At 43.7% G+C, this 25,891-nt stretch overlaps 1 protein-coding gene across 1 annotated transcript in view; it reads right to left on the reverse strand.

Moving 5' to 3' along the window:
- Positions 1-25,891, reverse strand: part of ubr4 (ubiquitin protein ligase E3 component n-recognin 4) — a 207,540-nt gene that overhangs the window by 100,715 nt on the left and 80,934 nt on the right. Inside the window, 12 exon segments of the mRNA XM_038822101.1 lie at positions 527-701; positions 1,212-1,346; positions 1,598-1,661; positions 9,591-9,807; positions 11,465-11,681; positions 13,862-14,025; positions 15,256-15,457; positions 17,617-17,791; positions 18,593-18,750; positions 20,505-20,732; positions 20,955-21,107; positions 24,382-24,540. Coding sequence (XP_038678029.1) covers positions 527-701; positions 1,212-1,346; positions 1,598-1,661; positions 9,591-9,807; positions 11,465-11,681; positions 13,862-14,025; positions 15,256-15,457; positions 17,617-17,791; positions 18,593-18,750; positions 20,505-20,732; positions 20,955-21,107; positions 24,382-24,540 — 2,047 coding nt within the window.

The raw sequence follows: 25,891 nt of genomic DNA on the forward strand, positions 1-25,891 counted from the left end.
AATAATTCCCTGAAACATTGGAATGATGTGGGCATACGATCCATTAGCTTTTGGTCTCTCGCCGGGTTTTCACAGTTTAGCTGGGCATTTGACCTCTCTCAGTGGCAGCTTAGTATCCATGATTTTTGATATCTGCTCTTCTCCTTCCCCTTCCACAATACTATCTTGCTTAATTCACTTCTTCTCTTCCAGTTTCCAATCCTGATGCAGTGCCTATGCCCAGAACACAAACTCAAGGGCAGCACGGTGGTGCAGTGGTTAGCATTGCAGCCTCACAGACCGAGGTCCCAGGTTCGATCCCGGCTCTGGGTCAATGTCCGTGTGGAGATGCACATTCTCCCTGTGTTTGCGTGGGTTTCGCCCCCACAATCCAAAGATGTGCAGGCTGGGTGGATTGGGCATGCTAAATTGCCCCTTAATTGGAAAAATGAATTGGGTACTCTAAATTTATTTTTAAAAAACACCATACTCTTTACTGATACAGCGTGCCCGTTGGATACTTGCATTATTTTATGAATTTTCTCACCTTTATCAGTTTGTGGTGTTTTCACCTCCGTGAAATGTACAAGGTTATTGGGTCGCATCATTGCAATGGAACGTGCAGTGATTATTAGCCGTTGGAATACTTCTGGATCAAGGTCACGACCATCCTTGTTCCAAGTATTCAGAATATGCACAGCATTATTCAGCAGAGCTTGATCCTGATCGGACAAAGAAGAGAAGTATTTGAACACATCTCATCAAAGATAGTACAATTATGTTATTCAAACATCACAAGCCAGTTGAATGGCTGCCCTACTTTCAAACAGCATATTGTACAGAGCACTACAGCACTTGCAGAACAAAATATGTTGTTGTTTCAACATCTTCTCTTGAAAATGGTGGCATGTATTCTCTTGTCGAGCTGAAGATGAAGTGGGAAAGCCAAAACAGATTTTGGCATTGGAGAGCTTAGCTGGTTCCATCATCAATCTGAAAGTAGATCAGCCCAGTGCTGCCTGGTACTGTTTCAAACACTCTGTGAATGTATGTCTGCATTAAACATTGCACCCCATCAGATGCCTGGCTTGTGCTTTTCGAAGCCAGTGCAGATGGTGCTGCAAAGATTTCCACTTCGCAGCCCCCATGATAAATACATAGCCCTGCAGACACCACTAGTGTCAAAAGGCTGGTTGCACATAAGTGTGTGAAAAACAACAGGCACACGTCACCTTGTGATTGTGATAACTGCCACGGCTACTGTGCAGACTTGCCAGCAGCCCCTTGGTTTGTTGCTGAACGGTGGATGGAGTTGGCATCGACAGCAATGTGGTAGCTAGTTCCAATGCTGTCTGTTTATTCTTTTCCTGTGAGAGAACAGATAAAGTCTGTAAACATTTAAAATGTAAATGTGTATGATTTCAGATTTTACATCTATTCTCCTGATCCAGTAACCAGTTCTCCATATATCCTCAAATGGAACAAGTGGAAATGAGAAACCAAAGGTGATTTCCAGCAAAGAGCCCTTGCCCACTAACTTACTAAGCAAGGAAAGCACAAATTCTCTCTCTCTCTCTCTCTCCCCCCATCCCCATATCACTACGGCAAATAAGTTTACCTTTTCAGTTGAGGATCCAACAGCAAAGCAGCTTTCTAGCACTTCCATTGAGCTCACCACCAACCTAAAGAGAAAGAGAAACATAACTTTTAATTGCTGAACTCATTAGTAGGACAGGGAGGAGAGTTGTTTCCTAATAAACCCCATATAAAGGGCTTTGATACAATCTCAACCAAGTCATATCTTTAGAAAAGTTCTATTATTTGGTTACTCTCACAGAAGATGGAAGGATGTCTCCAAAATTGGAACAAGCTCAACACTAAAAACTTATAACCAGAATTAACAATATTTTCCTCCAAGGCTCAAATGGTTCATTTATGTCTGATGTGCATTTCTTTAAAAAGCCACTTCAGTTCAACACTTTTGTTGAATTCAAGTTCACTTCAGGGAAAATAAAGGCGGCCTTGCAGGTGAAGCCTGCATACCAGACATGATTTTGTTTTAAATAATGGATCATAAACATATACTTAAAACTTTAATAGCACAAATTAATACTGTTTAGAAAAGTTAGATGAAAGTGATTACTATACTATTACACAATTTAAGCTAAGAGGGATAATCAAAAGCTTTAGACAATGACTTCTAACATTAAATCAAATTGCAACAGTAACACAGGAGGCAAACAGATTCTGGGTGAATGGAAGGAATACAGGCAGAGCTTTATAAACTTGACATCCAGCAGACAACATTGGGATATGGATGCACAAAGTCAAAAGTAAAATAATTACAAGCCCATGCCCAAAAGATCAACTCCAACCATTCGCCTTGTTGCCATATCATTCAATCCCTTCTCTCCCAGTTCCAAAACCCTTTTATACTACTGCTTCAAATAATACTCAAATGCTTTATCATATTGAATGTTTCCCATGCTGACACTACCAAATTATTCAGTTCTATTCACAATCTTCAAAACTTCAACAAGATTAACTGAACATTAGCTTCATTATTCATCTGCGATCTCTGAAAGGGCGACAGGAACATTATGAACATGTAACACAAGTAGTTCAGATGGGAGTCTAACGAATGCCGTATACATCAACATCCCTCTACAATATCCCTTTACTCTTGCAACACAATCTTATTTGACATTTCACTGCAGCAAAGGATTATACTGACAGTTTAATAAAGTTAGTCATTATAATTGTATCAGCCCACCACCTCACTCTTCCATTCAGACATATTTCCCCCTTTTGCGTTCTTGCTCTCTTTATTTTATTCTTATCCACATTGAACTATTTAATTTACTCTCAAGGTACTTGTATTAGTAACTTAAATTAATTGCAATGTCAACATTCTTCTGAATCGTGCAGTGTTTTCTCTCTCATTACATGTTCTTCCTTTTATTCTGGCACTGTCTGCAAAATTATGAAGATTTTACACCTGAACCCTTGTTCAAATCATTCACAAGACCCTCTTATGGACTGATCAGATATCTTCACACATCTTCTCTACCGAGTAGTACTGCGCTCCTGTATGCTTCACCTGATGCCAGTGTCTATGTATTTACATTGTGTATTTTACGTTTGCCCTATTATGTATTTTTTTTTCATGTACGGAATGATCTGTCGGAGCTGCACGCAGAACAATACTTTACACTGTACCCTGGTACACGTGACAATAAACAAATCCAATCCAATCCAACAAGACTTTATCTGTACTTCTCCAATTATGGCCTCTTGCACATATCCAATTTTAATTGCCCCAATATTGATGTGCGCGCCTTCAGCTTCCAAGACCCTAAGCTATGGAATTCCCTCTCAAATTATCCTAACTGTTTATGTCTCTTTCCTCTTTTACGGTGCTCCCTAAATTGACCTACCTCTTGGACCAGGATTTTGGTCATCTGCCCAATATCTCCTTATGTGGCTTAGTGTCAAATTTTGTTTAATCGCATTCCTGTGAAGCACCTTGGGACATTTCACTATGTTAAAGGTGCTATATAAAATAAGTAGCTGTTGTTGTATGAGGCTAAACTACTTAATTTACTCTCAAGGTACTTGTCAATATAATCTCCCAGAGATAAAAGTACCAAAAACAGCTTTAAAAATCAAATACATGCAACCTGGTGATAGTGCCACAAAATTCAACCAGCCAGTAATTTATTCACACCCTCCACACTGATGGGACATTTGAGGCAATCCATACAAGACGTCTGACATGCCTGGAGGTTTTCATTGATTTAAACATGTGTCTTAGATTCAGTATTATTTTGCAGGTTCAAATGACAAAAATGTGTGGGGTTACTGCTGTTTTGAATAGTGAGATGCCACGAACACACAGACACAAATGTAAGAGAGAACAGGATAAAGAGAAAGGAGGGATACTAACCGGTCTAAGGAGCTTAGGGATTCAGTCTCACAACTTTCAGGGAACAACAGAAAAGAAAACCACGTGAGAACTTTAAATAAAGCAAACACAATCCTTTTACCACTTCAGAAAAGAAATTGAAAGAGGAGATGAGCAGCCAGGCATGCAGAATCTGCACACAGTAGATGGGATGAGTCATGCAAAGAGAATGCTGTGAAATATTTGGCCATCAGCACAGAGCACAAGGTTCTCACAGAAGGATGGCAAGCCCAGTGGAGATGGATTCTTTGCAGTTCTCAGCTTTTATATCTAGATGATACCATTCAGTGCATGGCTTGTAATTATGGAAATTGACTCATTTAAGCACGCAAACATGGTCACAATTTTCAAGCTAAATACGTTTGGGGGGGAATCCCTCTGGAGGTTTCAATTTCAAATGGAGAAACATACTGCGGTTTTAAAAAGCACAGTCTTGTCTCCACTTTTAGAGTGTGTAGGACTGGTGTATAACCTGTCTGTTACCTTTCAGAAAAACCCTACAACATTCACAACCCCTGTAGCAATACCTGACAAGCTGAAGCCACTCAGGAAACATATCAATTTGTTTTAAGTCCTTGACATACTTGCTACTGATAACTTGAGTATCAGATTACCCTCATTTCCCCTTCCCCATTATAGACTCAATATTTAAAGATCTGGGGCGAAATTCTCCCCCCCCCACGACGGGTGGGAGAATAGGGGGAGGGCCTTCCCGACTTTTTTGACGCCCTCCCGCTATTCTCCCCCCCCCCCCCCGCCGAAATCCCGACAAGAATCGCTGCCGCCGTTTTTTTACGGCCGGCAGCGATTCTCAGCTGTTAGAAGGGCCGAAGTCCCAGCCCTTTACGACCTTTTTACGAACGGCAAACACACCTGGTCCTGCCGTTCGTAAAAACGTCGTGACAAACTCGCAAAAAATAACCATGGCACCGATTGGCACGGCAGTACCACGGCCGTGCCAAGGGTGCCATGGGCCCGCGATCGGTGGGCACCGATCGCGGGCAGCGGGCCCGATGCCCGCGCACTATTTGTCCTTCCGCCGCCCCGCAGTATCAATACGCGGGGCGGTTGAGGGGCAACCCGGCCCGCGCATGCGCGGGTGGAGTCTTCCCACCTGCGCATGCGCGGCTGACGTCATATGACGCGTCAGCCGGCGCTAACTCCGGCAAGCGGGCTTAACGATTTTCGTTAAGCCCGACTTGTCGGAGCCTCCGACGTCGGGCTGCTAGCCCCGACGGGGGACCAGAATCGGTCCCCCGTCGGGAAGGGGCGCGCTGCCGTAAAACCCGCCCGGGTTTTACGGCAGTTTTACGATTTCTCCCGTTTTGGGAGAATTTCGCCCCTGGTTTCCCCTAAACCTTGATTCCTGTATTTGCCAAGGTGCAAACAAACTCTTTGTAGTTCAAAATTTGCCGATCTGAGACTTACATTTTAAATTTCCTTTCAGATATTAAATTGGCCACAGTTCTTTTTAAACATCTGGAGATGTTGAACTATCATTAATGCTTTGAAGCAAGAAAATAAACATAATTTTGTGCCCCTCTTTGAGTCTTAACTGAGAGATGCCCCATATCCTCAAATTTACTCAATCGCGGCAGCACAGTGGTGCAGTGGTTAGCACTACTGCCTCATGGCGCCGAGGTCCCAGGTTTGATCCCTGCCCTGGGTCACTATCCATGTGGAGTTTGCACATTCGCCCCATGTCTGCGTGGGTTTCGCACCTACAACCCAAAAGATGTGCAGGTTGGTGGATTGGCCACTCTAAAATTGCCCCTTAATTGGAAAATGTGAATTGGGTACTCTAAATTTAAAATAAAAAGTTTACTCAATCTCTTTCCTTGGTCAACAAAGTGCATTTCTACGGTGCCTTAAATAGAAAAAAAATCCACAAGTGCTGGGCTGAGGCATAATCAGTCATTTTTTTCTCTCTATTCTTTCATGAAATATGGGCCAGCTTTTGCTGCCTATCCCTGGTTGTCCTTGAACCGAGTGGTTTAATTGGTCATTCCAGAGGGCAATTAAGAGTCAAGCACATGTAGGCCTGAGCAGGTAAGGACGGCAAATTTCCTTCCCTAAAAGACATCAATGAACCAGATGGATTTTTCAACAACAGTTTCATGGTCACCATTACTGGGACTAGCTTTTGATTCCAAATTTTATTAATCGAATTTTAAATTGCACCAGCTGTTGTTGAAGAATTTGAACCCATTTCCCCAGAGCATCAGTCTGGGTCTCTGGACTGCTAGTCTAGTGACATTACCACACCATCTAACCCAATTTGACCTTTATCCCAAAAGATGAGAAAATGGAAAGTGATAAAGAGGAATTTTCAGGGATGATATCAATAGGGAGAGAGAAGAAAGGGTTGAGAGATGGGATTCCATGGTTTTAGGTCGAATGCGCAACTGTCAAGGTTAGACAAAGACAAAGTGAGGATGGTGGGTAGATGTACGTAAAACCAGAGTCAAAGAAGATTTTGGGGTTGGCGGGGCAGGGGTGTGAAGAGAAGGTTTTCAAAAGATTGCAGGTATCCAGGGATTTAAACATGTGGCTGAGAATTTTGAGGCATTGGCCAGCGTAGGCATAGAAGAGATCGGTGAACAGTCTCGATGCAGTCAATAGAGTTTTCAATTACATTAAATTTACAGAGGGTAGGAGCCTGGTCAAGAACCACTGGAATAGTTCAAAGAAATGACTAAGGATTTTGGAGAAACGGGGGCTGAACTAGGTGGTCTTTTGATAAGGATCAAATGCTCAGCTCAGGGTAGAATAGGATGGCACAGTTGCAAACAGTCTCGTTCAACCAGAGAGAGGTGGGGGAGGGGGATGGAATCAATGGTAAAGGTATGGAATTTGTTGTGGGGCCACTGACAAAGCTTTTGGTTACCCAGTGTTTAGTCGAAGGAAACTGTAGCTGTCCGGGTGTTGGACAAGCAGTCTGATAACAAAAAGGAAATGAAGAGGTCAAGTAACATAGCGTCAGCTATTGTTAGCATACACACGGTCGGATGATATAACTGTGGGGTAGCATGTAGATAAGAAGCGCGTGATCATTCCTTGGTGGACACTGGAGAAAACAGTGAGAAGATGCAAAGATAAACCTTTGTAGGAGATGCTTTGGCTATTCATTTTTAAATAAATTTAGAGTACCCAATTATTTTTTTTTCCCTTCAGGGGCAATGTAGTCTGTCCAATCCACCTATCTCCATATCTTTGGGTTGTGGGGGGTGAAACCCACGCAGACACGGGGAGAATGTGCAAACTCCACACGGACAGTGACCCAGAGCCGGGATTCGAACTCGGATCCTCAGCGCCGCAGTCCCAGTGCTATCCACTGCGCCACATTCCGCCCTTGTTTTGGCTATTCTTAGCTAGTCAAGAGCAGAGCTAAGTCAAGAAGGTGGGGAAGCTAAAAGGACAACACTTGAGAGGGATTAAAGAAGTCAGCAGTGTCAAAAGACTGCAGGCAGATCAAGAAGAGAAAATAGATGGTCACAGAAGATGTGATTTGTGAATTTGATTTGGTCTGTTTTGCTGCTGTGGAATTTAGAGTTGAGAGATTCAAACGTGGAAAGGTTGGTGTGGATTTGTTTTTTAAAAATAAATTTAGAGTACCCAATTTATTTTTTCCAATTAAGGACAATTTAGTGTGACCCAATCCACCTATCCTGCACATCTTTTGGGTTGTGGGGGCAAAACCCACGCAAACACGGGGAGAATATGCAAACTCCACACTAACGTGACCTAGATCCGGGATCGAACCTGGGACCTCGGCGCCGTGAGGCAACTGTGCTGCCCTAGGTGGGTATGAATTTGTGAGGCAACAGCACATTTAAGGAGCCAAAAGGGAGGTTGGAAATGGGGCAGGAGCTTTTACAAAGAAGTTGAGAGTGGAAGTTTTGATGGGAACAATATCCGAGGAAAAGGAACCACTTACAATGGTAGCCAACATCAGAATCAGGAAGAGAAGTTAGGTGATTAGCAGTTTATTGTGATGGGGTCAAGAGAGCTGGAAAAAGGTCCCAAGGACAAGATGAGCTTGGAGAAGGGAGATAGGAGAGAAAATAGAGAAAGATGTTGATTCAAGGTTGGGGAGGAAGAGCGCTTGATGGGAGGTGAAGGTGGAGAGGGTGAAGGAAATACGTGCGAGGGGTTTAAGCAGACGGTTGATCATGTAAAAAATCTGTTATTTTTTGTTGTCCAGGATAATCCAGGAATTGTGAGCAATTTGAGCAGAGGTGATTGAGGCAGAATTGCTCATGTGGCCTAGCTCGATGGATGGCCAAGCAGTTAGGCTCCAGCTATGCATTGATTTAGCCCTTGGACATGTGGGAGCCAAGGTGGGGACAGACCAGGGGATGAACCAAGATGAGGGCGCAAATATTCTTTCTGGGCACAAGGGCATTGGAAGATAGAGTTGAGGGCGTGGTTGAGCAAATTGACAGCTGCAGAAAGGAAATGAGGGTTGGAAGGGGGTATGGTGGTGATCACCCTCTTATTTCTCACATAAGTGTAGAACGCCTTGGGGTTTTCCCTAATCCTGTGGAGGAGAGATGGTGGGAAGTATAGTAAGCCTCAGAGGCTTTGGTGAAGGGCAAGGTGATGTCACCAATAAACCAAATTTCCAATTTCCAAGAATATCAATGCATGAATTCAAAATAAGGGCCTTGTTTTCGGTAATTGATATTTTGTTACAGGAGTTCAAGCGGCTCTGGTGGATAGAGAAACAGAACAGGGAGGTGGTTGTATTTAACTCCCAACTAACATACTGGGTGGGTAGGTTGACAAGCTGAGAGGATGAGCAGCTGGATTTGCTACCTGTACAAAGTGTGCAATGGCCCTTCCGAGGAAGCCAAGAGAGGCATAGGGAGTAGCTGAATGTTTATTCAATGGGGACTCAAAGTCTGGAATAGTCGGGAGACAGTGAAAGTTATTAATTAGGGGAGCAAACATAAAGGTGGCAAGACAGGAAGGGGAAGAAACAGGGCAGACAGGTCTGAAAGGGGTCAAGAGAAATGAAAAGAAAACAGTGCAATATAAGTAATGGGCTCTGGCCTGGAACAATCGCCACAATATACACCCAAGAATGGACACAGGGAACTAAAATCGAGTATCCATGGCAGAGATTAGAACAGATATGCCGAGGGTTTTAAACAGGACAGAGGGAGGAAAAGTGAAAGGAGTAGTAATTGTTTTTAAATATTTGTACATCTTAAATACTTCCCAATTCAAATGTTCACTGAAACACTAGCAACATATGCATCCACCTGTGCAGGAACTACAAGCTCAGGACACAGTCTGAGATCATGCTGCAATGAAAAGCTTCTCACACAACAGCCACACATGGTTCAGCAAGAAGAAACTCTAATATGCCCAGGCTTTGGTTACAGAACAAATGTTGCAAGAAGGACAAAATCATTTCTCATGTAAACGATTGCTGTGCATCATTATCCTCGTCAATTTTTTTACCATTGGGAGTCAAAAGCTGGGACAACAAAATGTATTTTGGCATTTATTATTCAATGGAATCAAATTTACAATGCTGTCAATATTACATACACCATTCTTCATTTGTTCCTCACCAATTGAAGAGCCGGGAGTTAATAAGCAGTTCACATAACTTGAAGCAATTCCAGCTCGTGCCTACCTCTCGAGGACAGAGCCACTGGTGGAGGTTGGAGCGGCTGAGTCCACCTCTCCTGTGCTGTTACTCTGGCTAACACTTGGAACAGCGACATTATTTACAGAGGCCGACGGGAAATCCTCTGGAGGTTCATCGGGCCAACCGAATTGTTCCTTTGTTTTCCCGTAGATTTTTATTGAATCGACCATTGTGACCCCCGCTGGATCAACCGATGCACCAACTGCAAGAGCCAGGGAAATAAAAATGAAACATAACAAGGTCTTGAACAAAACAAGATGGATACATCAACGCATAAGAAATAAAGGTGGATTGGGCCTAAATCTCTGCCAGAGCTCTAGACTTGGAGAACAGCAATGAACTTATTCCCAAAGAACAGAAATAGCTGAAGTTTCTTGTATACTCCGAGGCTGAGTTCAGAAACTGGGACCGAGAGCTGAACAGGTGTGTAACAGTTACAGGGCGTTAATACAGAAATACATAACCTTGGCCAATCTCACCAAGGGCACGACTGGTTAGTGTAGAGAGACAGCTATGATACTCTTATGAACAAAGAACAAAGAAAATTACAGCACAGGAACAGGCCCTTCGGCCCTCCCAACCTGCGCCGATCCAGATCCTTTATCTAAACCTGTCTCCTATTTTACAAGGTCTACTTCCCTCTGTTCCCGCCTGTTCATATACCTGTCTAGATGCTTCTTAAATGATGCTATCGTGCCCGCCTCTACCACCTCCGCTGGTAAAGCGTTCCAGGCACCCACCACCCTCTGCGTAAAAAACTTTCCCCCTCTCACTTTGAAATCGTGACCCCTTGTAACTGACACCCCCACTCTTGGGAAAAGCTTGTTGCTATCCACCCTGTCCATACCTCTCATAATTTTGTAGACCTCAATCAGGTCCCCCCTCAACCTCCGTCTTTCCAACGAAAACAATCCTAATCTACTCAACCTTTCTTCATAGCTAGCACCCTCCATACCAGGCAACATCCTGGTGAACCTCCTCTGCACCCTCTCCAAGGCATCCACATCCTTCTGGTAATGTGGCGACCAGAACTGCACGCAGTATTCCAAATGTGGCCGAACCAAAGTCCTATACAACTGTAACATGACCTGTCAACTCTTGTACTCAATACCCCGTCCGATGAAGGCAAGCATGCTGTATGCCTTCTTGACCACTCTATCAACCTGCGTTGCCACCTTCAGGGTACAATGGACCTGAACTCCCAGATCTCTCTGCAAATCAATTTTCCCCAAGACCCTTCCATTGACCATATAGTCCGCTCTTGAATTTGGTCTTCCAAAATGCATCACCTCGCATTTGCCTGGATTGAACTCCATCTGCCATTTCTCTGCCCAACTCTGCAATCTATCTATATTTTGTTGTATTCTCCGACAGTCCTCCTCGCTATCTGCAACTCCACCAATCTTAGTATCATCTGCAAACTTGCTAATCAGACCATCAATACCTTCCTCCAGGTCATTTATGTAGATCACAAACAACAGTGGTCCGAGCACGGATCCCTGTGGAACACCACTAGTCACCCTTCTCCATTTTGAGACACTCCCTTCCACCATTACTCTCTGTCTCCTGTTGCCCAGCCAGTTCTTTATCCATCTAGCTAGTACACCCTGAACCCCATACGACTTCACTTTTTCCATCAACCTGCCATGGGAAACCTTATCAAACGCCTTACTAAAGTCCATGTATACGACATCTACAGCCCTGCCCTCATCAATTAACTTTGTCACTTCCTCAAAGAATTCTATTAGGTTTGTAAGACATGACCTTCCCTGCACAAAACCATGCTGCCTATCACTGATAGGGTAACATGTTTTATAAACTTGGATTACATGCATTTCTATTGGCTAGTTATCACTTACCAAAAATGGTGAGCTTCTTATCAGCCTGTAGTGCTTCTTCACGGGTAAATGGGTAGTCAAACCAACGAGCTCTCGTCAAGTTCAATTGCATTGTGCGACCAAAAATCTCAATATAGGACGGTGCTCTCTCAATGGCCTGTGTCCCAACCTGGATCCTCATTCCTGTCATTACCATGGTGGCATTGTTGTTGACACCTTCCACTGTAAATCCACCTGGCTGTAAAGGACAAAGTATGGAATCTGAACACCAAAAACAGATCAAATCAAATGCATATCTACTTGCTATTCGCCCAATTATTAAACTTCCTCTGGTCCACCATTACAGACTGACATCAAACAGGGAAGATATGCAATTGTAGCATTATCCATGCCACAGTCTCTTCCATCAACCCACAGCAAACATTTAAAATAACAGCAATAAACTAAATGAGAATCTGATTACTGCAATATGCTACTCTACATTGGACCCTGGTTCATTTTCAAAGACACTGCAGACAATAGAAAAACAACAGGATTTTAGGAGGCTGTTGAAAATAGGGAGGTAATGTTTAGACAAGATCGTCTAGAGAGCAGTCGCACAGTGGCTGAAAGATATCCATTAATGGTGAAGCAGAAAGACTGTAGAATAAGGTGTACACCAGGAATGGAGCTGGGAATTGTGTGCACAAATATTTGGCCAAAAATCACCAAGAGTAAAGTTTTTTAAATTAATTTTCTGAGTCATGTGAGCCAGTAGAGCTTTGCAAGAATATAAAGCAAAGATCTTTTGGGTGACATGGACTCAGAGACCAGCATGAGTCAACCCTCGAGAAGAGAAGGCAAAGGATAAAACCAAGAAATGTGAGGGAGGTGATAAAAGCAATCTTTGTAACTCAGCCAGATTTGAGGGAAGGAAAATTCAGAGTAGCATATGAATGTTTGGTCCCTCCAGACTTTGCCTGAGGTGACAGTTGAGATGATGGTCTGAGCCAAAATCATAGGTGCACAGATGCTCTTGTGAGAAGAAAGTTGCCATTGGTTTTCTGGACATTCAGCTGTAGAAAATGGTGCACATTGTAGAAAATAAGCACATTGTCATAGACAACTTGTTACATCTTCAACAATTGCTGCTGTCAACGCTTAACAGTATATTAGAACTGGGTATTTCTTGTTGCACTCAGATTTACAGCAAGGACACAAATGTCTAGCAACACAAATCAACTACACGACAATTATCATTCACAGGTTAGCTTTAGGAGCTGCAATGTGTCCAAAACAAGTTGTTCAAATGAATAGTAGTTCCACAGGTAACACAGCATAAAATCTGTAAACGACCCCCCCTCACATCACCGATAACAATCAGCAAAATGTCCAGGATATGAATTTGGCATCTGCTAATTGCCAACCATCAGTCTTGGTTAAGATTTCCAAATCTCGTGCTCTAAGAGTGTTAACATTGCCTTTAGTTTATCAACATATTAAAAATCTGTCTGCTGTCCTCGTTCTATCTTCTACAAGAAGCACAGCTGTGTCTCAGATTTCTCTGGTCTTTGTTCTCAGAGCCCATATCAATTCAGTTTCCTTTTGAAAGGAGGCCCAAAATTGCAATAAAATTGCGGATGTAATTATACTTGGCAAAATGAGTTATCAAAAATACTCAACATGCTACAAACTTAAGTAAACTTGCCTGCAATCTTGCATTTGCACATTATGTTCTGTTGGTTGTTGATAATCACACAAACTTTCTTCCTGATCAAGCAATCCAAACATTGCCAAGAGGATACAGACTTAATGTAATCGTCAAAAGAAAATATCAGGCACAAAATGAGGAGATTTGTTTTGCTTCACACAGCTGGTTATGATGTTTTGGAGTGCATCCCAGATTCAATGGTAACTTTCAAAAGGGAATTGGAGATATACTTGAAAAGGAGAAACTTGCAAGGCTACGGGAAAAGGAGAATGGAACTAATGAGCCATTTTGCAAGCACGGTGAACCAACTGGTCACCATTGTGCGGTGTCCTCTAATATTCACTGAATACACTTTCCTTTTTTTAAATTTAGAGTACCCAATTTTATTTCCTAATTAAGGGGCAATTTAGCATGGCAAATCCACGTTCCTTGCACATTTTTGGGTTGTTGGGGTGAGACCCATGCAGATACATGGGAGAATGTGCAAACTGCACACGGAGAATTACCCGGGGCCAGGATCGAACCCGGGTCCTCGGCGCCGTGAGGCAGCAGTGTTAACCACTGCGCAACTGTGCCGCCCAACTGAATACACTTTTTACGCCTCTTGCAATATGGAAATTTTGAAGGGTGGTTGGGATCTGCCAAATAGTTGACAGCAGATCAAAAATGAGCAAAATCTTTTTTTTTTAATAAAGAGTTAATGCTATTGCTATCTGGTGGACTCATACCTTTGTGCTGGCAACATACATGCCCGTGGAGTTGAGTCGATGTTTAATTTGTTGCATGTTGTACACCTGGAGCAAGTCGTTTCCTCCAAACTCAACATCCGTCAGCTGCTGGTTATGCTCAAAGAAATCAATTGGAAATGTTACCTGACTGGAGGTGCGGGTTGCTGCAAACAGAGGCACCAAAAGAAGCCCATCAATAGTTCATTCATTATTCAAGTTGCTACTAAAAACACTTACCATGCTACGAATGTTTTTTTACTGAGAAAAAAAAAACTTATCTGGCTCTTTCGTGCACGATTCAAACCACCAAGCACAAGCTGTACATCGATGCATTTAGCTCAAAGATTATTTAGTATTGCAAGTCACTGGAGGCCATGAATATTATTAGATTCTGGGGGGCGACTCTGCGGCACAGTGGTTAGCACTGCTGCCTCATGGCCCCGAGGACCCGGGTTCGATCCCGGCCCCAGGTCACTCCGTGTGGAGTTTGCACATTCTCCCCGTGTGTGTGTAGATTTATATTTATTTATAAATATCTAAATATGCAGCTCTGAATCAAAACATATTATACATTCTCAACTGTGAGTGATTAATGTTGTCAGTACTTTTATACACATCTTGTGGAATCATTCTGTCTGTTCAGAATGAGAATCCGTCAGTTGAAGGAGACCACCTCAAACATGAACCTGACTCACCCTTTCAGATGCTAATTGACCTGCTGTATATTTCAAGCAGTCTGTTTTTTGCAGATATATGTTTAAAGACAAAAAACCATGGGGACAAATATTGCAGTGCTATGTTTTATTACAAGGTCCAAATAGTTTGTAATTATGACCAATCTCAAGAATATAGAAAACTGAAAAGGACGCAGCTGCCAAATCTCAGTGGAAAGACCTGGGGCTCAAGTCCCAGCACCACCATCCACTTTAAATAAGATTAGAAAAATTCCGAACATGCCTTATTCTTTACTTGCATGTGATACAAGGAGAATTGGCTGAGGAGATTTGAAGGTGGCACTGCACAAGGTGGCAGTGCACAGGGATTAGAAATAGCTTCAGTCGAGAGAGGTAAGAATCAACTCATGATTAATTCACAACTTTCCAGCTGCATTTATCAATTTTGTTCGCATGCATTACTGGGCTTAGTAACTCAACAGTAAAAATATTACTAAAGAAAGCAAGCTCCATTCCCCAAGAATTATTTAAAAAGGTCCTGAAGAGTGGGCCAGCCTGCTCACTTCAAGCATAAGAACAGTGTGGATGGCTTAGCCAGGATACGTTTCCTGCGCGAAATACACAAGTGTGCCATCACTATATTCATACACTTTCTCACGGTCTCTCTCTCTCTCTCTCTCCTTTAACCTAAGCAGGGTATTTCTATACATAAAACCTTACTGGCAGCTACAGCTTTGCGCTTGCGGACTGGCTTCAAGATGCTGATGACACTGCTGGGCTGCAGCGAAGGCTGTAGCCAATAGGACGTATTCTCGACATTTGCCATGTAGATCCGCAGGCTGCCATCCTCACACAAGAGTATCATAGTGGTTCTTTGCTGGTCATTGCTGGCTGTGTGGCGAATTGCAACCATGTCCTGGATCTAAAATATAAACGGGTGTTGGGGACGGGGTGGGGACACAAGAATATTATAATTTGGGAACAAGCAACGCTCTTATAAATACCTTCTGCTAAGACTGTTCACTTGCTAATCTGACCATTTTCAGCTTTTCTATTTCTCGCTACTGTTGAATGCTGCAAATGCGTTTGCTGGAATTGACTATCCACTCCAATGTAACTGTTGTTCTTCAATTTTTTCATTTATTTATTTCATTTTTAAATTTAGAGTACCCAATTCATTTTTTTTCCAATTAAGGGGCAATTTAGCGGGTTCAATCCACCTATCCTGCACATCTTTGGGTTGTGGGGATGAAACCCACGCAAACAAGGGGAGAATGTGCAAACTCCACACGGACAGTGACCCAGAGCCGAGATCGAACCTGGGACCTCGGCGCCGTGAGGCAGCAGGGCTAACCCACTGCGCCACCATGCTGCCCTAGGTTTATCATTTATAACAAATTACCCTGCTGAGATCCTCTTCGTCAATTTAATCATTCTTAAATTTGAGATCTTCCCCCCACTCTACTTTTAAAGGAATAGAAAAGATTCCTCAGCCCACTCTAGCAACTCTTGCCCACCTGCAACCCATTTTCTAGGACTCTCCAAAGTAATGAAGAACCACACGTGGAGGTCACAAGCATGGATATACCTAGCATTATAAAGAGGCAGCTGATAAATATAATATCCTATTCACAGTAATATGCTGTCTCTACTCAAAATGAGAACCTGGGCACTAAGTGCCTTCTGGTAAATTGTTAATGTTCCTGTGCCAATCTGACTGAATGCTAAGACTAACAACCTGCTTCTTCATAAAGGCATCAGAGACAATCATGATCCTGTCCCTTCCCAACATTCAGCACAGGCCACTGGTCAGTGATCTGGAATAGGAACCTAAGACAATTACACCATCTCTAATCCAGGATTCCTGAACTTAACTATAGCACCCACAAAACTGACAACTTCCTGTTCCGTGTGGCTCAGCTACTCACTGGATAAGATGAGCCACTGAGAGAGAGACCCTGAAAGAACAGGCCGATAATTCAGTTAGTAACCCTTCATTGGAACTGAAAAGGAGACACAGAAAACTCTCCGTTCCCAAGGTATTATGCCGATCAGCTATCTCTCCACTACTTGGCACTTCTGCACTTGTGACCTTTAATTATGATTCTCCCCCTTTCCCTTAGTATGTTGAGCAGTCATATAAGGAGGTTTCTGTCCATGCTAGTATTGATGAAATGTCCCATCTGGAAAGTTAATTATTTTTATTGTTAATTTTATAAATTTTGAGTACCCAATTCAACTTTTTCCAATTAAGGGGCAATTTAGCATGGCTAATCCACCTAGTTTACTCATGTTTGGGTTGTGGAGGGCGAAACCCATGCAAACACAGGGAGAATGTGCAAACTCTACACGGACAGTGACCCAGAGCTGGGATCAAACCTGGGACCTCGGTGCCGTGAGGCCACGGTGCTAACCACTGGGCCACCGTGCTGCCCTCAGTTAATTATCTTCTCTTTTTCCAGCCACATAGTTTCAGTATTTGGTGTTTTTACTTTATTTTCTTACCTCTCAATTTAGGGAAAGAATACAGGATTGTGGAAGGCAAATCACCAGAGAACATTCAGCTGAATAACTCAGCTGCAGGGTGATTGAGGTATCCCTCCTTCAGTCGTCTGAACAGTGAAAACAGCAGTGGCAATCTTTAGCTCAGCCGCTGCACTGAGTCACCAGCTCCGACTGTCAATAAGGCAACGAAAGCAGAATCTGAAGCCAGTAGCGGAATCAAATAAATTGCAATCGCTGAGTAGTGCTATGTGGATTAGGTGCTCAACAGCCTAATTTCATTAATTCTCTTCGCAATATCTGCAGTTTTGTCTCTCTTTCCCAGATTAAATATTACATTTCTCTCAGGATTACTTGGTTCCAGTACTCTTATGTTACACTGAGCCCATTTAAAATAATCTGCATGAAACTGCATAAGAGGTTTCTGTATTTTTGCTGATAGAAAATTACATGAATGTACCCAAAAAAATGATTCAGAATAAATCTACAATTAGGAACACTTAAATGGTTGAATTCATGTCTCTGTCCTTTCAGACAACAGTTTGTCGAAGGCCTGAATTCTCTGAGACGGTGACTGACCTTGGCTTTAGCTGGTAGAGTTTTGATTTCCTGGATGAGGAAGGTATCCGGTTTGACCATGATGACAAGTGGAATTCCTGTGGTCTGTTGTACACAGCAGACCAGGCCAGGATGGTTCATCACCTCTGACCACTGGCACAGGGCAGGAACAGTCTTCCCACTGCCACCATTTGAACTGCAGAGAGGAAAATAAAGGAAGACAAATATGAACCATATTTACTGAACCACACGGATTGAAAAGATGATGCAAACTTCATGGAAACAGACTGACATCAAGAAAGGGAGAGGGGATGGTGTGGGACAGAGCAGGTAGAGACCGTGGGAGGGAGAGCAGGAGGGAAATCATGGGAGGGGGTGGCAGGAAGGAATGAAGAGGGGCAAGAGAGGGAGTAATGGAAAAAGAGGAAAAGCCAAAAGGGAGAGAAGGGAAGAACAGAGGTAGACTAGAGAGAGAGACATGAATAGGGTTATTTGATTTTAGCTGTCTGACACTTTCAGCTGACTCCATATTAATCATGATGTGGAGATGCCGGCATTGGACTGGGGTGAGCACAGTAAGAAATCTTACAACACCAGGTTAAAGTCCAACAGGTTTGTTTCAAACACAAGCTTTCGGAGCAGTAAGACTTCTTACTGTCCATATTTATCCTCCATGGCCCAGAATACACTTGCTGTAAGCAGCCATGGAGCGAACATGCAAGTTGGTATTTCAGATGTACACTGTTCTGGCCAAGACACTGTACCTGAAACTTTAACCTGTCTGCTTTCTCTCAGACACTGTCTGACACAAGTTTCCAGCATTTAGTTTTTTTGCTTTTGGTCACCATTCTGTAAACCAGTCTCTGCTGGGGCATTTAATTAATGAACGTAATCACATTACTCAGAAAATGTAAAACTAATTCAGCAGGTTCCTCAAAGATGACAAAAGAAACATTTGTCCCTTATCTCCTTAGAGACAATCCCTAGGTTCACTGACCTTTTCATATTGATTGGGAACAGGCGTTGCACTTCCAATGTTGTGCGACTTAGCATGGCAGCAAAGGATTTGCCCTGGCTATAACTAAAAAACAGCATCTGCAGAACATGGGAGTAATAAACAGAGACACCACCACCTGCAACCTGACCATTACTGTCCTGGAAAGAAAGGGAGAAAGAACTATGTTCAGGTGTATACATAGAAGAGAATGCAATGAAAACAACAATCCAATGATGAGTTAAAGCACTATATGTTTTATATTTGAACTTGAGGTGCAGATGTCCCACCAATAAAAAGAGCGTACGCTAGAAGAGTGATAATGTTACAGGGCTAACAATATAGAGAAAATTACATACATAGAAAATAGAAGCAGGATTAAGCCATTCAGCTCTTCGAGCACACTCCTCCATTCATTACGATCATGGCTGAATCGTCAAATTCAATACTCTGATCCAGCCTTCTCCTCAGGTCCCTGGAAATCTTTAGCCCCAAGAGCTATATCTAATTCCTTCTTGAAATCACAATATTTTGGTCTTCCATATCCCTTGATCCCTTCAGTCCCAAGAGCTATATCAAATTTGTTCTTGAAATCACACATTTTGGTCTGAACTAAGGGGGATAATTTAAACTCCATCATGATAGTTGTGTCAGTCAGAGTAACCATGAGACTGTCAGATTATGCGAGTCCAGTCCCACACCAACATTGCTCACTCTTATCTGCCGTCTGAAGTCACACAGCAAACCTATTAAATCACTACTGTCTCAAGGCAATAAGTGTTGGGCAATAAATGCCTGCCTTTACAGCAAACCCGATAATGAAAATAAAACATTTCTGTAACTTTAAGCACCTCCATACATACTTGCATAGAAATTACAACATAGAACAGGCCATTCGGCCCAACATGCCCGCCTAGGTCCCCCTTTCCGTCACCATTTCTCTAACCTGTCTTAAATATTCTTAGTTGCTACATTCACTGTCACAGCTAAACTACACCAGAACATATTATACACCTTGCCATGAAACCCAGTGTTCCAATAACAATGTTTTGGCCTTACCTACTTCTAAAAATGCAGATTGTAAAGCATTATGCTTCTTGCATACCAGATTAACTGGAAATAATAATCTGGAGACCAGGCAGCTCAAACAATGTGACATCACATAGAGATAAGAAAGGGCTTGATTTAAAATGTGTTTGGTAGCTTGATGGATCAATCCTTAACACAGATGAGGGAGGGCGGAATGTGGCGCAGTGGTTAGCACTGGGACTGCGGTGCTGAGGGTTCGAATCCCGGCCCTGCGTCACTGCCGTGAGGAGTTTGCAAATTCTCCCCGTGTCTGCGTGGGTTTCACCCCCACAACCCAAAGATGTGCAGGTTAGGTGGATTGGCCACGCTACATTGCCCCTTAAGTGGAAAAAATTATTAAAAAATAACTGTGTACTCTAAATTTAAAAAAAACACAGAAGAGGGGCAGCAGAGGATATTAGAATCTGTTGTTCGGATATGGGTGACAATGGTAAGACATTATCATTTACTGCTCATTTCTAGTAGCCCTGAAGTCACTCAGAGGTGAGACCAGGTAGGGACAACAAATTTGTTTCCTTGTCAGCCCTAAATTGTCAGTTTTATTGACCTAAATTTCACAAATCAACAATTTGGGTGTTGAATTTACAATGTCTGGATTGCAAGTCCAGACCCTTCACCAGAGGATTTCAAACTAACCTAGCCAACCCAATTCTAATTCCTAGCCAAGCCATTCTAGCAACTGAGTTTCACCACTTCCCAGTTGGCTTGTGGTGCTCGACTGAAGAGGCCTTCCATGGTGCCATCACCAACGAGAATATATTATACTTGGATAAAGTGATTACACTGTACAAAACTCTACGTGAACTTGATAATTTTTTCCACAGACCTTCAGATCCTCGTGTGTGATTTCAAGCACATTGGTGACATAGAATGGTCCGTGCTGAGCACTGCTTGCTTCTTCCATCACTTGGGTGTAGATATAACCAGCCGAAGACATGATAACAATAATACTCTTCCCTTCTTCATTGAACAAAAATGTTGTGTCACGGATCTTCGAGCTCGGCAAAAGGAAATAGTACATTGGACTCAAAGCATCAGTGGACAAGTCATAAACCTGTGAACAGAGGTGAGGACACAGCTGGTGAATGAACTTCAAAATGCGCCTCACTTTTAACTTGTTTTGCTGCAGCAGCTCGTGTTGCTAGAGCATGTGAATTGTCCGACTTTAAATTAAAGCAACTTTGAAATGAGGACTAAGACCAGTTTAGCCACTGCATGGTTACACAAGAGAAACGCAGAGCAGCTAAAAGATTTTACTCTGCTACCCCAGCCTTACCTTGACAAAATCTGCTGTTATAATCGCAAGCTCTGTCTGTGATCCTGGCAGCCACACTGCTTTAATGATGAAGTTACCAGTGGCGAGTTGTGGATGGAGAACAAGATGATCGGAGACTGATCCTGAATTGCTGAATGTCAGAACATGACAGTCCTGGAGAATGAGGCACATACAGATTACGTTATTGCGACCCGATCATATATTAAAATGTTAAACATGGAACGGGATGACCACGAGATGACCCAGAGAAGGAAAGTCAGTGATCTATGCATGGCCACGGGGAAATATCTGGAACGTGACCGAGGTCTCTTGTCAGTTATCAATAATACCCCGTCAGACAGGGAATCTTGAATGGTATGGTGATAACAGTTTTTAAAAATCCCTCCCCAATGTGATTCCACAGCTTGGAGCACGGTTTCATGGTCAACATTAGTGATCTGGACCTTAACCCAAGGAATTATTATTGATATATGAAACTAGACAGTGAGCTGAGCAAACTAATTGACTGAGCAGTCAACACAACCAATCTGATGCTGTCCTCTTTCAATGTCTAATAAGGATTGCTAGAGGGAGCGCCGACCAATAATTATGCCTTTTCAACACAGTTTTTTATATAAATATTTTTATTCTCCTCCTTTTTCACATTTTCTCCCGTATTTACACCCACCAACAATAAACAATAATTAGCAATAATTATGTCAAACCCCATAACAATAACAACGATCCCATCCACCCACCAACCCCCAAACATCAGCCCGCATGTTTACATAAACAAATGACAAAAAGGAATCAGGGATTACCCAGTCATCCTTAATATACACAGCCCCCTCCACCACCCCGCCCCCCCAACTAATGTTCGATGTTATCCAGTTCTTGAAGTGCATAATAAATAGTACCCATGACTTGTAGAACCCCTCTGAGCTTCCCCTCGGTTCGAAATTAACCGTCTCAAGGGTCAAGTATTCCAACAGGTCCCCCCGCCACGCCAGGGTACAGGGTGGAGAGGCCGCTCTCCATCCCAGCAGGATCCGCCTTTGGGCGATCAACGAGGCAAAGGCTACGATATCTGCCTCCGCACCCGTTTCCAACCCTGGCTGGTCCGACACCCCGAATATGGCCTCCCGGGGACCCGGGGTCCAGTTTCACATGCACCACCTTGGAAATTACCCTAAAAACCTCCTTCCAGTAATCCTCTAGCTTTGGACAGGACCAAAACATATGAACGTGATTAGCGCCCCCCCCCCCCCCCCCCTCCCCCACCGCAACGCTCACACACATCTTCTACTCTTTCAAAGAATCGGCTTATCCTCGCCCTCGTGAGGTGCGCTCTATATGCCACTTTCAGCTGTATCAGCCCCAACATTGCACATGAAGTGGAGACATTTACCCTCCGGAGCACCTCACACCAGACCCCTTCCTCTATAACCTCTCCCAACTCTTTCTCCGACTTCGCTTTGATCCCTTCTAGTGATGCCTTATCCTCTTCCAAAATAGCTCCATACGCCGCTGACACTACCCCCTTCTCCAGTCCCTGCGTCGTCAGCACCTCCTCCAGCAATGTGGACACCGGTCCTTCCGGGAAGCTCGGTATCTCCTTCCAGGCAAAATCCCAAACCTGCATGTATCTGAACATTTCCCCTTGCTCCAGCCCATACTTCGCTTCCAACTCCCTCAATCCTGCAAACTGACCCCAAAGAAACAAATCTTGTCTTAATCCCCTTCTCTTCCCATTTCTGAAATCTTCCATCCCACTTCCCTGGCTCAAATCTGTGGTTCCCCAGAATCGGCATTTCCCTTGACCCTGCCCCCAGTTGGCGAAACTGCCTCCAAATTCTCAATGAAGCTATTATTACCGGACTCCCTGAGTATTTCCCCGGGGCTATCGGGAGCGGTGCTGTTGCTAGTGCTTTCAATCCTGATCCCCTGCACAAATTCTCCTCCATTCTGACCCACTGGGAATCGACCCCTCTGACCCAGCTCAGCACCTTCTCCACATTCGCCGCCCAGTAGTAATACTCAGGTTCAGAAGACCCAAACCCCCTGCCTGCCTTCCCCTCTGTAGCAGCACCTTTCTAACTCTGGCCACCTTCCCTCCCCATATGATGTGTGAAATTTTACACCTATTTTGAACATTTGCAGGATTTCTTTGTGTGCCTTAATGCCTCCTCCCCGTGACAATCCAAGATGTGTTCAGATTTGGGAATCACTCTGGCCACCTTCCCTCCCCATATGAACGAGGTAATCCTTCCCTCAATTTCCCTGAATAAAGCAGGAAAATCCTTGAGCATAGGGGCTGGTTTAGCACACTGGGCTAAATCGCTGGCTTGTAAAGCAGACCAACAGCATGGTTCAATTCCCGTACCAGCCTCCTCGAAGAGGTGCCGGAATGTGGCGACTAGGGGCTCTTCACATTAACTTCATTTGAAGCCTACTTTTGACAATAAGCGATTTTCATTTTCAAATTGGTAGGCATTGAAAAATAAACAGAAATTGCGGCAACACATTCATTTTAACCGCCTGTATCCCACCCGCCAGTGACAGAGGGAAACCATCCCACCTTGCCAGATCGGCTTTCACTCTCCCCACTAAACTAGTGATGCTGTTCCTACGAAGGCCCCCCCGGCTACCTGCTCCTCCAGATACCTAAAGTGAGTCCCTGCCCTACAGAATGGCAGCTCCCCCACCTCCACCCCCCTGCCGAGACCCAGTTCACAAATCTTGGTCCAATCCCAAACCGTTCCAGAACTGCCATCAGGTACCCCCATTCTACCCGGTCAAATGCCTTCTCGGCATCCAATGCCACAACCACCTCTGTTTCCTTCCCTTCCGCCGGTGCCATAACGACATTCAAACCCTCCTAATGGCCTTTTCAACACAGTTGAGATCCTTCCAGAAGGCTGTGCTTTCCATCACAGCACCATGATGTTTCCAAAAAGTTTTGGATTTGTGCTTTCATCAAACATGTGACAGGGCGGCACTTAAAGTAAAACAGAGAGGTAAGACACCCGTGTGGGTGAACATCGAGCATACAATTGCCATAACACAGAGGTCTCAGGTAGTGCATTCCAGATTGAAATATCCCATTGTATAAAAAATTCTAATTTCTCTCTGGACATTTTACCAATTAAATTAAATCTGAATCCTCTGCCAGTAGAGCCAGTTTCGCCATCAAAAAACTCGTGATAATTTTGATCACCTCTAATCCCAGCTTCTCGAGTAACCAAAGTCCTTCATCTTTGATAGCATTTGGCAGCACGGTAGGACAATGGCTAGCACTGCTATCTCATAGCACCATGGACCTGGGTTCAATTCCAAGATTTGCGTCTGTGAACCAAATAGGATTGTATCTCTGGAGGCAAGGACACAATCCCACCTAAACAAATTCAACAAGAGATGCGTCTTTCTGAAGGTTTCAGGCATCATTTACCTTGAGTCCACACACAGCGAGGTAATCCTCATTACATGGGTTTCCGGTCAGACTCAGAACAGTGAAAGGAACAGGCGCTGAAGCTAGGCGAGTCAATGTCAGTTTTCGCTTGCTTGAGTCAGCCTGTTTGAGTAAAGCTGATAGCTGCAATACTGTGATCTATAACATGGAAAAATAAATGGTGTCAAGTCTGAACAAAAGATATTCTGTGGATGTATCCATTACACGGTTGTCAAAATTGGAGCTCCAATGGACTGTCTGTCTGATTTCCAGTCTTGGATAACTTTCTGATCTCACCCTTTTCCTCAGGAACTGTCTTGGATTAAACTAGACTGTTCACACCAGCAGCATTCAAATGGATCCTGAGCGGAGGTTCCAACCCCATATGCTCTCCATCACAAAAAACACATTCTGACACTTCTATAACATCGCCCCAGCCTGGTCCCAGCCCAACTACTTCTGAATCCTTTATCAATGCTCTGACATCTCCAGATTTTCCAATGCCCTCTTGACCTGCCTCCCATCCTATCCTCTATAAACTTTAACTCATCCAAAATACTGACAGGCTAACACTATCCCACATTCAGTCTCATTCATTCGACCCTCCCGTCCTCTACACTGGTTCCTAGTCACCCGATCTAGAATTTGAAATTCTTAGTGTTGTTTTTAAATCCAGCCATGGACTCATCTTTCCGTAACCCTGTGAGCTCCTTCAGCCATCCAATCGTGATCCAAACTCTCTACTCCTCCAAATCCAGTCTCCATTCAGCCACCATTGGCAGCTGTACCTTCAAAGTTTAGGATCTCAAACTCTAAAATTCCCTCTTTAAACTCCTCTGCCTCTTCATCTATTTCTCCTCTTTTAAAACTTCCCTTAAGACCCGCCCTCTGATCTCGCGTGCTGACCCGCCCTCTGATCTCGCGCGCCGACCCGCCCTCTGATATCACGCACTGACCCGCCCTCTGATCTCGCGCGCCGACCCGCCCTCTGATCTCACGCGTTGACCCGTCCTCTGATCTCGCGCGTTGACCCGCCCTCTGATCTCGCGTGTTGACCCGCCCTATGATCTCGCGCGTTGACCCGCCCTATGATCTCGCGCGTTGACCCGCCCTATGATCTCGCGCGTTGACCCGTCCTAATATATCTCTCATTCAGCACTCACTTTTCTCTTATGCCTCTGAAGTACTCTGGAAAGTTATTTCTACATTAGTGGTACTCTACCTCAGAAGGCGGTTGAGGTAGAGTCATTGAATATTTTTACGGCGGAGGTAGATTGATAAGATTAACAATAATCTATGGGAAAGGAATCTATCAATAGGAAATCAAAGGGAATAGCTGAGAATGTGGAACTCGAAACACAAACAGGCCAGCCAAGAATTTATCAAATGGCGGAGTCTCAAGGGGCCAAATGGCCTATTCCGCTCCTATTTTGTACGTTCAGATGTACTAGACAACTGCAGGACAGTGCAGCATGGTAGCACAGTGGTTAGCACAGTTGCTTCACAACTC

Source organism: Scyliorhinus canicula, chromosome 16 (genome assembly GCF_902713615.1).
Source record: "Scyliorhinus canicula chromosome 16, sScyCan1.1, whole genome shotgun sequence".
Taxonomy (NCBI): Eukaryota; Metazoa; Chordata; class Chondrichthyes; order Carcharhiniformes; family Scyliorhinidae; genus Scyliorhinus; species Scyliorhinus canicula.